Source organism: Physella acuta, unplaced genomic scaffold, assembly GCF_028476545.2.
Source record: "Physella acuta isolate Inbredline_101_S28 unplaced genomic scaffold, ASM2847654v3 ptg000831l, whole genome shotgun sequence".
NCBI classification, from domain to species: Eukaryota; Metazoa; Mollusca; class Gastropoda; family Physidae; genus Physella; species Physella acuta.
In genome coordinates this window covers 311,512-326,989 of record NW_026732349.1, presented here as the reverse complement: position 1 = coordinate 326,989, position 15,478 = coordinate 311,512, and the positions used below count along the sequence as shown (strand labels likewise).

At 34.9% G+C, this 15,478-nt stretch overlaps 1 protein-coding gene across 4 annotated transcripts in view; it reads right to left on the bottom strand.

Annotated features, from left to right (window-relative positions):
• Window positions 1-5,154: 5,154 nt before the first annotated feature.
• LOC131951840 (slit homolog 2 protein) overlaps window positions 5,155-15,478 on the bottom strand; it is a 120,930-nt gene continuing 110,606 nt past the window's right edge. For 2 of the 4 annotated variants that reach the window (XM_059314239.1, XM_059314240.1), the window contains exons 31-37: window positions 15,183-15,399; window positions 14,273-14,412; window positions 13,619-13,712; window positions 11,230-11,522; window positions 9,341-9,811; window positions 8,642-8,851; window positions 5,155-8,088 (exon numbers count right to left, since the gene is read on the bottom strand). In XM_059314239.1, coding sequence (XP_059170222.1) covers window positions 7,835-8,088; window positions 8,642-8,851; window positions 9,341-9,811; window positions 11,230-11,522; window positions 13,619-13,712; window positions 14,273-14,412; window positions 15,183-15,399 — 1,679 coding nt within the window. In that variant the 3' untranslated portion in view covers window positions 5,155-7,834. Of the gene's footprint in view, window positions 8,089-8,241; window positions 8,331-8,641; window positions 8,852-9,340; window positions 9,812-11,229; window positions 11,523-13,618; window positions 13,713-14,272; window positions 14,413-15,182; window positions 15,400-15,478 lie in introns of all 4 variants that reach the window. The other 2 variants (XM_059314241.1, XM_059314242.1) reach the window with 2 other exon arrangements.

Genomic DNA, 15,478 nt, shown 5'->3' with positions numbered 1-15,478 from the left:
ATTTAGGGGGGTGACACCAAGGCAAAAAATAGCAAGTGATTAATTCGAGTGTTAAATAGTCTGTTAAAGAGGTGCAAATCGAAAGTTTGAGGGGGGGGGGGTGCAAATCGAAAATTGAAAGTTTGTCCCCGTGAAGGGTCGCTACGCCTCTAGGGGGGAGGGGGTGACACCATTAAGTGCACCGGGTGACACCCGACCTCGCTACGCCACTGAATTGCCCCACCCCCGACTTTCCCGGGAGGGGGCAGCGCTTATCACCATCGTGATAGATCGAACCTGGAACTAAAATGGATGCATGTCCGGCCATGTCCCCCAAGACGCAAACCCTCTTAAGTTAGACCCCCTCTCTCTCCCTAATTAAACATCTTAATATAGTCTAAAAGGACGAACCCTACTCTATTAATTTTATGGCAGCTTCTTTTAATTGACACGGCCGCTCATTACAATTTACATTTGTTTACAGTAATTTCTATGATCTTGTGTCAAAACTTTTGTCACTTGCCTAAGATGATGATTTGCTGTGTCGGGAAGTCCGCTCGACCACACAACTTCATGCTTATTTGGGTGCTTTTAACATTAAATCTATAAAAAAAAAACAGTCACGACTGTGAGTAGCCCTAATTCGGCTATTCCCAGTCGACTTAGAATAGACACCACGTGTTGGGAGTATTTGCTAAGATGGTATGACGTCATTGATGTCCGGTTACGACCCCAAAAGGCTGAAAATTAAATGACGTCACAGTTATTTTTTTTCACACCCCATTTGTGTCTGTTGCAGCTACTGTGTATATAATTTTTTTTTCTTTTATAAAGATGAAAAAGATGCTTTGGGAAATTGTCAGGACATACTCAATATTGTGTTATTCCTTTGTCCATGACTTAACACACACAATCCACTGCACACTTTAGTGTCAGACCTGTGTTGATGATTTCTGGGGTGGGGGGGGGGGGGGTGAGGTGATGGGGACAGCATAGTGTGTTAATCTGGTTACCTGGCCATTAGTAGGCCAATTCTATTCTATCTGCTAAGTGTGTAGAGAGTGATGCTTTAAAGTACACGCTAGTCACCAGTGTAAACAAACACACACCAAAAACAGTTCACTGTTCATGTCATTTGGTTAAGCGGGCAGTTTAAAAAGTTAATACCTCATCGAAGTAACGAGTCACTAATGGTAGCTTGAATGAATTAAATGTCAACCAGTTTTGAAATTGCAACTCATAAATTAACCTGATCTTTCTCTAAACGTTAGACAAAACGCTACAACAGTGTCAACAGTCTTCATAATGGCAATGGTCAATGGACATAAGTTTCTCCAACAACCATGGTATAGCAGTTCTATAATCTATACAGAAAACAGACCCCAATAAAAGATACTGTAGGGTAAGTTTATTTATGGGGTGATCATATTTTTTTTGTTATGGATAAACTTTTATTTAACTTATAACAATGATATTAAAGTTATAAATTTATAAATAATTTTTCCATTTTAAATATTTAAATGTTAAAAGTCTGCAGTGTATCTTCTGCATTTATTTAACATCAATGAAATAAAAATAAAAGTATTTAAATGTTAAATGACATTTCAATCTCAATGACATTGAGTAGATTTAGATTTACCTAATGGTTGGATGTTATTGTTAGAGCGTATAACTGCTAATCGAAAGTCTCAAGTTTGGAAACTATGGGACAGTGTGGCCCAGCGGTAGAAAGCTAGACTAACTCAAAAGTCTTGAGTTCAAATCAGGGTTCAAGTCAGTCAAATGTCCCAGAGTTGGGTCAGTAACTCGGGTGTTGGGAAATTGCGAGGCGCGAAAAGCAAAATGGTGGTAAACTGCGAGAAGGGCACGAAAACAGTCGGTCACGTGACATTTTTGTCTCACATATTACCACCACCCTATATTTATGCTGGGTGGTGTTAAAATGCGAAGATATCTGCAAAAAATTTACCCGCACCTGATTTACAGTTGTATTTGATGCAGACTTCAAAGATGTTTAGTTTACATTACTAAAACTCCGATTTTTCCGTCGCTAAACATACTGATGATTTGTCAACTTTCCCATCTTTTGATAGATCAATTTCTTTCATTTGTGTGGAACACTGAGGCTTGCCTGATTTATCGGCTTTGAAGATCACCGTGCCAGAAGCAGCTGCCGCCGCAAACATAGTTTGTATTGTTGCATAGAGGGGTCGGCGTGGTCGAGTCGGTAAATCTCATGGTTGCTAAATCGAAAAGTCTCGAGTTCGAACCCTCGGGCAGATGAGGCTCGTTAGCTGGGGACAGCCACTCTTCTAGGAGAGACAACTCCAAAACTAAACAACTGCTGCCTTGTAGTTTGTTCTTGGTTGGACAAAGGCTATGGAAGCAAATCCAAAAAAGAAAAGCAGGCTGAAATCGGAGTCAATGGCCTCAATGGCGCATAACCAGTTGACACGTAACGCTTAATTGTGTTGGAGGCGTGGTCGAGTCGGCAAATAGCTCGTGTTTGATAAATTCGAACAAAGTCTCGAGTCTCAAACCCACTGGCAGATAAATCTCGATCCCCTTCAACACTAATAATTAAGAACGAAGAAGAAGTTGCATAGAAATTTTATATTATTACCGCCGCCCACGATTTTTTTTCACCATATAAATTCCTAAGCTTATATGAACTCACAATCCCCTCAGTTTTTTTTTTCACTTACTGGCTGTTTGGGGGAAAAAATAAAAGTGACGTCACCGACATTATCAGTTGCTCGTGCTATGTCGTATGCTATGGACCAACTTCTATTATTTTTTAAATCAATTTGAACTCATATGAATTGTTTGGTTTTGGTGGTGGTGTTATTTTAGCTATTAAATGGTCATTTTGTCAATAGCAGACTTTATTCAGATTATCTAGAGACGCACATTTTTTTTTTCATTCTGTTCATATTCTGTTCATATTCGTGTTTTGTGTCTTAGCGAACCAAAGTGAATCTTTTAATGCTGTATTTAAAAGAATTCAACACTGGAAGGAAGCACCTGTTGACGCTATGGTCTTGAGCCTCTTCAGGCTTGGCCAGAAATTTACAGAGGACGAAGGCTAATGGGAATTGGCTCCTTAAACATGATTTTGTTACTCATATAATGAGGAGCACACCAGAATTCCGCCTGCTTTAACCCTGATGACATTGTTGCGAGAATTGGTGAGAACTTACAACAGGAAGTAGTCTATGTAACTGCACCCAAAGGGAAGGACTGTTTGCCCAGTGCAACTGTTGCAGAAAGTGCACAATTTGTGCTTGACAATGAACTAATAACATCAAATACTAAACTTAGTGTGTTCACCATTTAAGGGTCAACAGACCCCAGGGTTGTCACCCTTTTCCCAAGGGAAACATGCTCCTGTCCGGCCGTCGGTAACTGTTACCACATCGTGGCGGCCAGACAGGCAGTTGGATTATTGACAGTTGACAACAAAAAGTTAGTAAATCTGAACCAACTCAGAAAGACTGCAAGGAAGCGACCGTATAAGACTTCAGGGCATAAACGTCCACTCCCTGCTGATGTAGATCCGGCTGGTGATAAAGACATTGAGCAAGACATTGCCAAAACAACAGAAATGATAAAAAATACAAATTTAAAAAAAAAAGGAAAACAGATGTGCGTGCGGATGATGATGATAACATGAGTGCCAGTGTTGTGTGTGGGATGAACGAGGAGGCCAACTGTGATGAGAATGTGACATGTTGTGAATGTGGATTGGAAGAAGTAGCCAAAGAAAAATGTATAAATGGGAGTCTTATGAACTGGGTTGGATGTACTGTGTGTGAAAGATAGTGTCACGAGGTATGTTTGAGTAGTGCTAGGACTATTTTAGAAGATTTTGTTTGTAAATTTTTTTTATAATTAAAATTACTTTATAAAAAATAAATTACATTTTTAAAAATTGTTTATACATTTACACTTTTTGCAAGTATAACAATCCATGAATACATGCTGCAGAATATCTCTCCTGCTGACAAGATATACCAATTCACAATGATCTGCTCACGTTTGTAAAAACATAAGCGTGTTTGATTTTTAAAATTAATGTCGACTCAGACGGGATTTTCCTCTCGCTAACGACAGCGGGCGATGACAGTAGCACAGATCGATGTTAGGATTTTTTTAATAGATAGATCTATATCTATCTATGTGGCAGTTGGGTAACTCAGAGCGCTACAGGATCCCCATTGAGCACTATGGCACCTATGTTCATTTCAAAGAGTGCAATACACTACGGATATAATCAGCCACTATAATTGTTCACTAAATTGAATAATGTGCATCCTCCACCAACCCAGGAAGGTGCGAGTTGGCACCCCAGGCTCCCCGTGAGCACCATGGCCCCCCAACTTCAGCCTGCTTTCCTTTATGTAAAAAATTAAAAAAAAATTTAATTGCTTTAACAATGTTTATTTACCATGACAAAAATGTAGACATGAGAAACAATATATTCTTTAAGATTCAGTCGTGGGAGCAGATATAAATGGTTATTAAGTTATGCCATCAGGGCCATACACATTTTAATGCCATTTTAAAAAAATTGGATATGCATTATACATATTTAGAAACATATCAAGTGTTTGACTTACTTAATTAAATTTTTATCAATATTTTACAGAAAATAATCTAAATTTTCTTATTTAAAATATAAATAAAGATGTCCGAAAGGTTGAAACAAACGTAATCAAAATGGGAATGTACTTTTAACTCATCTTTTAATCAACTAAATTATATTCTGCATTTTAAACTGATTTACCTAACAAGGTTATTATTAGACAGGGATAGCTAAAGAATCTAATGTATTAAAAGAAATATAGTTTGAAATCAATTTAATGTCAAAATGATACATGATAAAACTTGTAAAATTCAAGCATAAGCTCAGTAGAATTGTTAACAAATTTTTCTTTTTACAATTGTAATAATTTATTTTTTTTTGGTTGTAAAATACAGCTGTGCTAATTTGTAATACAGCTATTGTGAGAAATGTACATGATTAATTTCAATGAACAAATAAAGCAGCAGCACTAAAAATGTGTATATATATATATATATATATATATATATATATATATATATATATATATATATATATATATATATATATATATATATATATATATATATATATATATATATACACACACCACTCATACACTTTAAAAATAAATATATTACATAATAAACTACATACCATGACTGTCAAACTTTAGTTATGATAAAATGTGAAACTTGACATTTTTCACACTTTACAAAGTGTCAAACAAAGCACAAAATAGCTACGTTCATATTCCTTTTCACAAAGAAGTTTTATAAAAAAGCAGAACCTTAATATTTTATTTCAAAACATACAACCTGTAAATAGAAAAGTTATCCAAATCAAAGTTTTATAAATATTGTTTTAAAAGAGCTAAAATATTAATTAAAAAACTGTTTTTCATTTATTTGGATAGTCTACTTTAAATATATGATCTGTTTACTTGAATACCATACTACTAGTATTTCAAGGTTTTGTAGATATAAGTGATGACTGAAAATAAAGAATGCCTTGTGGATCCATACATTAACAATATTTGTTTTAAAGCAAACAATCATTTTATTTAGAAACACAAAACACACATGGATCTCAAAACATTATAAAACAACTTAGTCAAAAACAGTTTACACAGAATGGTTTAGTTTTATCACATTTAATAATTATATTATACACATATGTATATTACTAAATAAACAGCATATATGTATGAACACATTTTTGCACATACATACATATTAGTCTATTTTTTTCTAAATTTATCTAAAAATACAATATAATAAATACATGACAATTACCAAATCTACAAATAATTAGCTGATGTATGACTTATGTCATATGTACAAAAACATATTACATGTATTTACAGATGTATTGTATTTCAACACAAACTTTGGCATTGTTTCAACTAAAACATTTTTTTTTCTTGCCAGTTGTACACTCTGTAAGACCATCTCCTAATATTAAATGCAATATTTTAGTTTACCTTGATTTTCATTAAATGGTAACATTTATTTGAAATGTTTGTATGAGGGATTCTGTAGGCATGACAAATATGAACATGAAAAACTGAATAACAGCTTGCCAGTTTCCCTAAATCAAATAAATGAAAGAAGACATTCCATCACAAATCTTGTGAAGGAATTTTAAATTTGTTTTGGGTGTGTAGACTAGACAGCTTACAGACATTCACTCTTTACTGTACAAATGATTGATTAACATATTTTAGGAATTGTTATGTATTTTAAAATCTAGCCAAGTTTTGGAAATCTTTTCTATAATGGTAAATAAATGTTTAGCTTCGAAATGTAAACAAAACTCAAGAGGGCATAATCTTTATAACTGCAGTTACTTAAACCCTACTTTGTAGAAACAATTATTGTATATCTTTCCTAATATAGGCCTCCTTTTGGTGCTTTTTCATTAATTATGTTATAACAAGAAGCAAAAATATAAAATGTTTTATCATTTAATTTAATAATTCAAATGCTGGACAATGTATAGAATGATAATTAATCACTGCACCACAAGAAGTTAGTAATAAAGATCATTATATTGGCTGACATAAGACAAACAACCAGTGTCAACATGAAACAAATTTACTGACTTCAATTAGTTGGTAATAAAACCATTAAGATTGCACTTGAGATGTTATTGTCAAATATTGCAAGCTCAGTTTAGCCTAATTCCTAGCTAAAACTAAGCAGCAAATCTTAACAGTAAGGTGCATTTTAATAAACATTTATTTTATTAAGATTAAAATCAATATTGATAGCATCTATTCTATTAACTATTTTTAAGGTTTTAAGGCAAAGATTAGAGTTCAAGAGTATTTTCACTACACTATTTCTTAATGTCAAAAAGAAATATTTTAAAACTAAAAAAATAGGCAGTTTAAATAATGCTAATTGATAATTTTCAAACAGGCATAAATGTAAATTCAAAAAGAATAAAGAAATGCTCTATACAAGAATTACTTTGGTTTAATAAGCAGCATATTTTGAGGTAGTGTATTTGTCTTAGCACATTATGTCTATTTCTTTGAACACATACTTTTTTAATGGGGATAATTGCTCTTGTATGAAAAATTGATTTTCTGAAATGTGATTTATTTTTTTTTATAATAAAAATGTTAGTAAAATAAAAAAAAACCTATCAACTTCTAACTGAATAACTCATGCTTTTACAAAATGTAAAAGAGACTTACAAAAAATAGAGAATGCCAGAGAGGCTCTGCTCCTATTCTTACTTTTTACATCAATTAGAAAATAAGCACTGAAAAATAGCTGATGACTAAAGTTATTACCTTGTTAGAATTGTTCCTTATATCAAAACAATTAAAAGACTTTGAGAAATGGTTTTAATTTGTTTAAAAAGTATTTTCATTTGAACCATTTGTATGTTCAATTGAATACTAATATAATCACATTAAAATTAGAAGTTCTGAAATTCAATTCAGCATCAATCTAGTTATTTGTGTTTATATAATAAACATAAAGGTTTTGGCAAATAAGTAGTGGTCCATAAAGTGAATCACGCTCCTGTGAGAGTGGGGGTTAAAGAAATGCAACATTTTTTTTTCATTTTAAGGTTGTTTTTTTAAAAAAAAACTAAATTTTAGCAGTTAGTTTGAAAATAAATGATTTTTGTGTGTAAATTATGCAAATTTATCACTGAATCTTATATTGACCTGCTGCAATTTTTTTAAAGTTCTAAATTTATCTAGTACAAATGACAAAAAAAAAAGCGTGACATCTTTTATGGACCACCATAAGAGTTATTGATATGGGACTATTACTTTTTGACACACTTCTTGCAAGCACATTTTCGAATCATTTGCAATTCATACATGTAACTGCTTCTGTCATCACAATACAAGCGCACCTTCCTGTTTTTTATTTTTTTGGGGTTGCAGCAGTAGCCTGTATGACACGATCCTGCGCAGGTTCTAAACTTTATTTTTGTCCTTGATTTACATTTCGTGGTGGGGTCAATGAAATAATTTTTATCAGCAACAATCTTGCAGGCAGGCGTTGAGGAAAGTGAAGCTACAATTAGAAAAAAAAATACCTATACATAAGTAGTATGTTTATCCTATCGCAATAATGTTGGTTTCATAATAAAGAAATACAGTGCAGTTATACAATTATATACAATAATTCTGAAAATGAATATTACAAAAAAAATGAAACAACTCTTACTATTGCAAATGGAGACAGCCACAGTTAGAACCCAAAAGTCTTAAGGCGTTTTTTGCCAACTTCTTTCTCTTGCCTTCTACCAAATTGTACTTTGGGGGTGAAAATAAAACAAACCTTAGAGGTTGTTGGTATACTTTTAAATATAGAGTATTAGTAGCCAAATGCTATCTCAATTGAGATAGTTTTTTTTTTGAAAATATGATTAGTAGATAGTTAGGAATCTTTGAGAGATTGATATTTCAGCGTTGAATTTTTAAAATTAGTAGCTAGAAATGAAGTCCTCTAAGGGTTAGAAAAAAAGTCACCTCACACAGTACAAAGTGGACAAGTTAATATACAACTCCCATTCAGCTAACTATTTTAAACACACAACTGACACCAGCTGATAAGGATGACCCACCTCTATCACAGTATGTACCGGAATAGCCACGGTTGCATTTACATCGGTAGCCTGGTTTTCTGCGGCGTGGTTTACATTTCCCTTTCTGGCAGAGGTTGTTGTGGCACGGGTCTTGGCTGACAGAGTCGCAGCCGGGGATAACCTTGTAGCGCTCATGCGCAGACAGCAGATCTACTTGCTTGTTGTTTATATACACCTTCAGGAAGCAGCCTGCACGTTGACACAAGACACAACACATTTATATGATTAGCATGTGCACTGCAGTCAACAAGATCTGGAAATTTTAAACATGTTCTAACACCTTATTTAAATACAAAGAAAAGTGCCCTGCCAGTACGAATTAAACCCTTCTTCATTTGCCCTTTATTGCCTTTGTTTGTTTTGTTGATTGCAGTGTATGAAGATGAAAGGATTGTTAAGCACTATGCTGCATCACTTTACTCTGTCTGACTCAAGTTAGGTAAAACTGCTAATAAGGACTGGTTGAACCCAGATCACTATATCAAATTGAGCATGGAAACTGAGCTAAAGATTATTGGGTAAAAAAGTGTGTGCTCTACTATGCATTCCCATACACATCACTTAGTATTTAAGTAATTAAAAATATTGTAATTAAGCTATAGTTAACTTGAGTAATAATTAACTAGCATGTAAAGTTATGTTATACATGAAGAAGGCCTTAAAGAAAAAGGCACTCACCTATAAAACTGCTACTGTCTTTAATGTGCCACTTTTTGAAAGCCTGTGCATTGATGATACTTGGCAGACCCCCCAGGTAGAGTGAGTCATGAAGATCCAAGTGAGTGATGGCCCCTTCATTGATAATAGTACGAGAAGCGTTATTGTTGTCAATGGTCATGGTGAAATTCTTCTGGTTGATGATCATTGTGACCTGATGGGTGTGGCCATCGTCCACTCTCTCGTAGCTAAACATCGTGGACCCCGGGTAGTTGCCTATGTCAAAACTAACTTTGATCAGGCCCCGGAACAGCTCAACAGCAACATGCTGCTGTTCCCCGGCATACAGCAGGATGCCGTTGTGGCTTTTGGTTGAAAATGTGATGGATATGTTTGTCTCCTGGCGGAAATCTACCCTCGGCAACTTAACGTAGGAATCTTTTTCTTTGAACGACACACTGGACAACTTTTCACATTTTTTGCCATCAAAACCTGCAGATAATTTCAAAATGTAATAAGAATTTATTTACAAAACAATTTTGTAAAAGTCCTACAGCAGAATGGTAATGCAATTACTGGAATAAAAATCTAATGTAAAGATAAACATTTCAAGATTGTTAAAATAAAATAAGCTGTGATGTGAAAATTGCTATAATTACAATTGTTACAATAAATATGTTGACCACAAAATTTTATGTGTAGTGGAAATTTTTTTTTATTTACATTGAAAAAATGAAACATGTTACACTTTGATTTACCAATGCCCTTAATCTTGGCTTACTTTGATTTTTAAAAATACCAATTATTACCAACATCATCTTTCTGTTTTGTCTAAGTTGAAAAACCTAACCAATATTTGTGTAAAAATTGCAAGTCAGTGTCATGCAATTATTAAATTTACGACTGGTACACATGAAGTTATGACAATACTATCATGCATGGGAATGTGGACTAAGTTTTTCTTCTTTAAACCATCTAAGTCACCACCATCTTCCTCAAGTTTATCACCAATGCTTTAACCCAATGTAAATAGCTGTGTAATTAAATGTTTCTGTGCAAGATGTGTATCACCAACATTGTCAAGACAACAGTCTTACTTAATTTAACTAATCAACATAATTAAAACACATTTACAACATGTATGTCTATGCTGAAGCATTAGTTTTAGTTAAGTGGCAGAATCTATGGTCTTAATCTTGTAAGTAAGCTGAATAAAAAAAAAACTGAAATTAAAATAAAAAGCTATTTCAATCTTCTATTTCTAGGCTATTATAGCACTGATGGGTTGTTGACAGCACTTTACATTTTACTTACTGGTCTTGAAAGAAAAGAAAAAAGTGTTTGGTTATATGAATTATCAATAGGTTTAGAGCATTTTTGTAATAAATTGTCATTGAGTATTGTTACTTTTGAAAAAAAGAGTGATTTCATTAAGATTTGACATAGATTTTATATAGTTCAGCAGATCAACAACTAAAAACTTTTACTCTTTAATTGTTTTACTTTACTTTCAAGCATGGTTGATTTCTACAAGATATTCTCTTATTTTCTATGTATATTCAAGGTAAGTTTATAATAACTTCCATTTAAAATATTTAGCTAAATGAAAGTAATTTTTTTACAGTCTACCATTATTTTAGTTCTTGTTCAAATTTAACTTTACATTATCACTTTATCTCTTTTGTAATAATGAAAATTATCTCTTTTCTAAAAATGAAAACTCCTGTAATGTCTCACATTAAAAAATATTTAAAATCAGATCTTCAAATTAGCAAACATGAGCAGTGCCAGTTAACCGTTTTTTTAAAACAATAAAAATAGTTTTGCAATATAATTTAATTTGGTAGGGTTTGGTGGCACTGCCCATGTGTGTAAACAAAACATAAAAATTAGCAGTGCTAGTCATGTACCTGGAGGGCATTTACACTTATAATCAGGCGAACCGGCCGGCTGGTAGCACACTGCATTATTCTGGCACTCGTGCAGCCGGCAGGCCGGTGCACTTTCTTGGGAATTGGGTAGCGGTACTAAGTCCAGTACTGGTGCTATCTCACAAAAGCGGCCAGAGTAGCCGGGGGAGCACATGCATGTATACGAGTCCAGGCCATCTACACATGAAGCGCCGTTAAGACACGCATGTGACTTACAATCATCGATGTTGTCGGAGCAGTTTTTGCCAGTGTAGCCTGGGGAACACTCACAACTGAAAAGCACCAAAAGTGCACATAATTTGTAATTATTTGTCTTTTGTTAATCAGAGCCGGCGTTAGGGGGTGGCAAACGGGGCGGTCGCACCAGGCCCCGCGCTTGAAGGGGCCCCGCGCTTCAGCAACGCCATTGTTGCCTGAATTAGTTTGTAAACTTAAATAACCTTTGCTGAATTAAATTTAAAAAAAAAACCCAACTAAATGGCCGAAATTGTTGGATGTTAAAACGGAGGCCACGGCTGATGTTAGTGAGTTATCCTCTACATGGACTGGGACAGACCGTTATTCTAAAGAAAGACATTAGTGTCACACATCGCTGGCACGGTCGACTCGCAATTGTCCTGAGGTGACTGGAGATGGCGGTCGCGAATTAGCCCCCGACCTGACATGGGAGGTAAAATCGGGGAAAACGTAAACAGATACCCTATTGTTTGCGGACCGTTGAAGACGTTTTTTTTAGTGAGCAGGCGGGGGTGCCTGTAGTAAACAGTCAGTGACCTGATGATGGCTTGCAGAGGAGGAGGGGGGGGGGGGGAGAGAGAGCGGATGGGAACATGCCCCTTCCCGGGAAAAAACTTTCAAATTTTCGATTTGCACCCCCCCCCTCAAACTTTCAATTTGCACCCCCCTCAAGTTTTTCTCTATATATTTTGCTATTTTTTGCCTTGGTGTCACCCCCCCCCCCCCTAAATGGTGTCACCCGGTGACACACTAAACAAATTATAAAGTCTATACTGTTGATACATAGGGCCGAGACTGTTTTATGGTAAAGTTCTCCTGATTTCTAAAACGTCTAAATTACCGGCAGTCCGAGCATGCCATCGCGAAACTCATAAATAACATGAAGCTGGCTGTCACATAGTTCACTTTCTAATTATAGACACGGACCTTCTCTTGTGATAACGCGGTCTTAATCTGTAATGTAATACGCGGGCGCTCTATAAACACGCACCTTCTCTTGAATTGCTGCGGTCAGAGATCCAGTAACGTAGTACCCGAACTGATTTTTTTAGGGTTTGGCATCCCATAGATTTAAATGTACAGTTATCCTTTTACCTCACCCCACCAACTGTCACCCCCCCCCCCCCCCCCAGTGTTCCACCCTACCGAGCGTCCGTGATTACATTTGAGAGTCATTTCATTTGGATATCTATAGCCGTAAACAGTGTTTTTCACGATTCGAGCTTATTCCGAAATCTATCAATGTTTTGCTATTTTCCCCGGCATCCACACACTTTGAATGCCACTGTTAACACTCGATAAATTGAGAAAATATCGATACTATCACCCGCCACTGTGGACCGATTTAACGTTGCTTCAAAGTGATTTCACCATTTTTCCTCTACACCATGGCTACAAGAGACAGAGATAGATTTCACAAGTATGAATAAGGTGCATCAAAAGCGAGGATAGAAAAATAGAAAAAGACATAGCCTCCAGTTTGGACTATGATGATATAATAATGGAATTTTCCTCACGAAAGGCAAGAAAAGTAGATCTTCGTTTGTGAACGTACTGGTAAGATTTTCATAAATAAACATAAATGTAAAAAAAAAATCAAGTTTGAAGCTGACGTTCATCGTCTCTTTAAAGCGTGTCTTAAACTCATATCTGTTTTATTTTTTACTTTTCAAACAAAAAGCCTTAACAGAAACAAGCAGCGTTTCAAAAGCACTTCTAAGTAAACAAATTGTTTGTTAATCAGTGTCTTAATGTTAATACGACATTGATAAGCAGCTTAAAAATACCATATATATCGTTATAAATATTAATTCGCGTTGAGAAGAAGAAAAAAAACGCCTCACTGTACACGTTTTAATTATACACCAATGAAAAAATATAAGGCCCCGCGCGGATGGTTGGCCAGGGGCCCCGCGTACCCCTAACGCCGGCTCTGTTGTTAATTAGCCTACTTATTAATATAATTCTCAACTATCAAAATTCAACAAAAATACAATGCTTTTTATACCTTATAAAGTACCACACTTTAATGAAGATCTAACCCATATTAATTTGGAGCAATTAACTACTTAAAGTTTGTAAAATGTATCAAAGTCAGGATAGAGAACTGGCTTCACCAAATAATTGTTACCTATAACCAGCAGTTTTAGCCACGCATGTTGCACCATTAACGCAATAGTTGAAACCTTCTTTACAGAATGGTATAGAGCTTTCACACCATTTCCCTGTTTTAAAACAAAAGTTTTTATATCATTGATTTAGGAAATAAAAATATGGATAAATTAAACATAATAAGGAGGTGGCATGGTTGAGTCAGTAAAGATCATGGTTGCTAAACAGGAAAGTCTCGAGTTCGAACCCCAGGCAGATGATACTCGATAGCTGGGAACAGCAAGTCTTTTGTAATAAAGTGGAGGCCAATAGGTTTATTAAGAGATGGAGATTAACTGTTCAGTTTTATGACTAAATTAGAATTGGGACAAAAGGTCCCATGTAAGATGAATATTTAAAACAACTGCTGCCTTGTAGTTTGTTCTTGGTTGGACAAAGGCTATGGGAGCAAATCAAAAAAGAAAAGGAAGCTGAAATCAGAGTCAACTGCCTATTTGACGCATAACAAGTTGACATGAAATATTTTATTATGTTGGGGAAACCCCCTTTCATTATTACAAATTAAGAACAAAGAAGAAAAAAGAAGAAATAGTTATTACTCAAAACATTAATGGGATGTTGAGTTTTAAAACTAAATTTTGTAGAACCAAAAGAAATTTGTAAAAAAATATACCAGTATATCCTTCTCTGCATCTACAAGAATAAGTCTCTATTTCATCTACACAGGTTGCATTATTCAGACACCTGTTTGTCACACAGTCATCAATGTTGGTTTCACATCTGTCTCCTTCAAAACCTTTCAGACACTGGCATCTGGGGTGTTGGAAAAAATTTCTTATAAACATTGTCATTTACAGATAACATTGAAATGAACCTTGTTTCCTATAGTTCTGCTAAACAATAGGTTAAACATTGTCATTTAAAGATAACATTGAAATGAACCTTGTTTCCTATAGTTCTGCTAAACAATAAGTTAAACATTGTCATTTAAAGATAACATTGAAATGAACCTTGTTTCCTATAATTGAGCTAGACAATAAGTTAAACATTGTCATGTAAAGATAACATTGAAATGAACCTTGTTTTCCTATAGTTCTGCTAAACAATAAGTTAAACATTGTCATGTAAAGATAACATTGAAATGAACCTTGTTTCCTATAGTTCTGCTAAACAATAGGTTAAACATTGTCATGTAAAGATAACATTGAAATGAACCTTGTTTCCTATAGTTGTGCTAAATAATAAGTTAAACATTGTCATGTAAAGATAACATTGAAATGAACCTTGTTTTCCTATAGTTGTGCTAAACAATAAGTTAAACATTGTCATGTAAAGATAACATTGAAATGAACCTTGTTTTCCTATAGTTCTGCTAAACAATAAGTCTAAGTGTACTGTGCTGAAATACTTACCTAAACCTGCCATGCTCCAGAACTTCACACTTGCCACCATTATTATTATTGTTTTCCTATAGTTGTGCTAAACAATAAGTTTAATGTGCTGGTTTCCAAAACTCACCTAAACCTGCCATGCTCCAGAACTTCACACTTGCCACCATTATTAAATGGGTTTCCAAAACTCACCTGAACCTGCCGTGCTCCAGAACTTCACACTTGCCACCATTATTACATGGGTTTCCAAAACAGGCATCAATCTGCTGGTCGCAGACATCTCCATGGTAACCAGGAGTACATTCACATTTGAAATTTTTGAACTCCACAGTGCTGCATTTGCCGCCATTCTTGCAGGGGTTGGTGAGGCAGACGTCACATTTTTGAGCAACAATAGGATCAGGGTCCCCTGTGGTTGGTGGGATTATTGCTTGTTAGGTCTTGTAAATATTATTTAGTTCAGTTAAAATGTTTTTGAAAATTTGTAA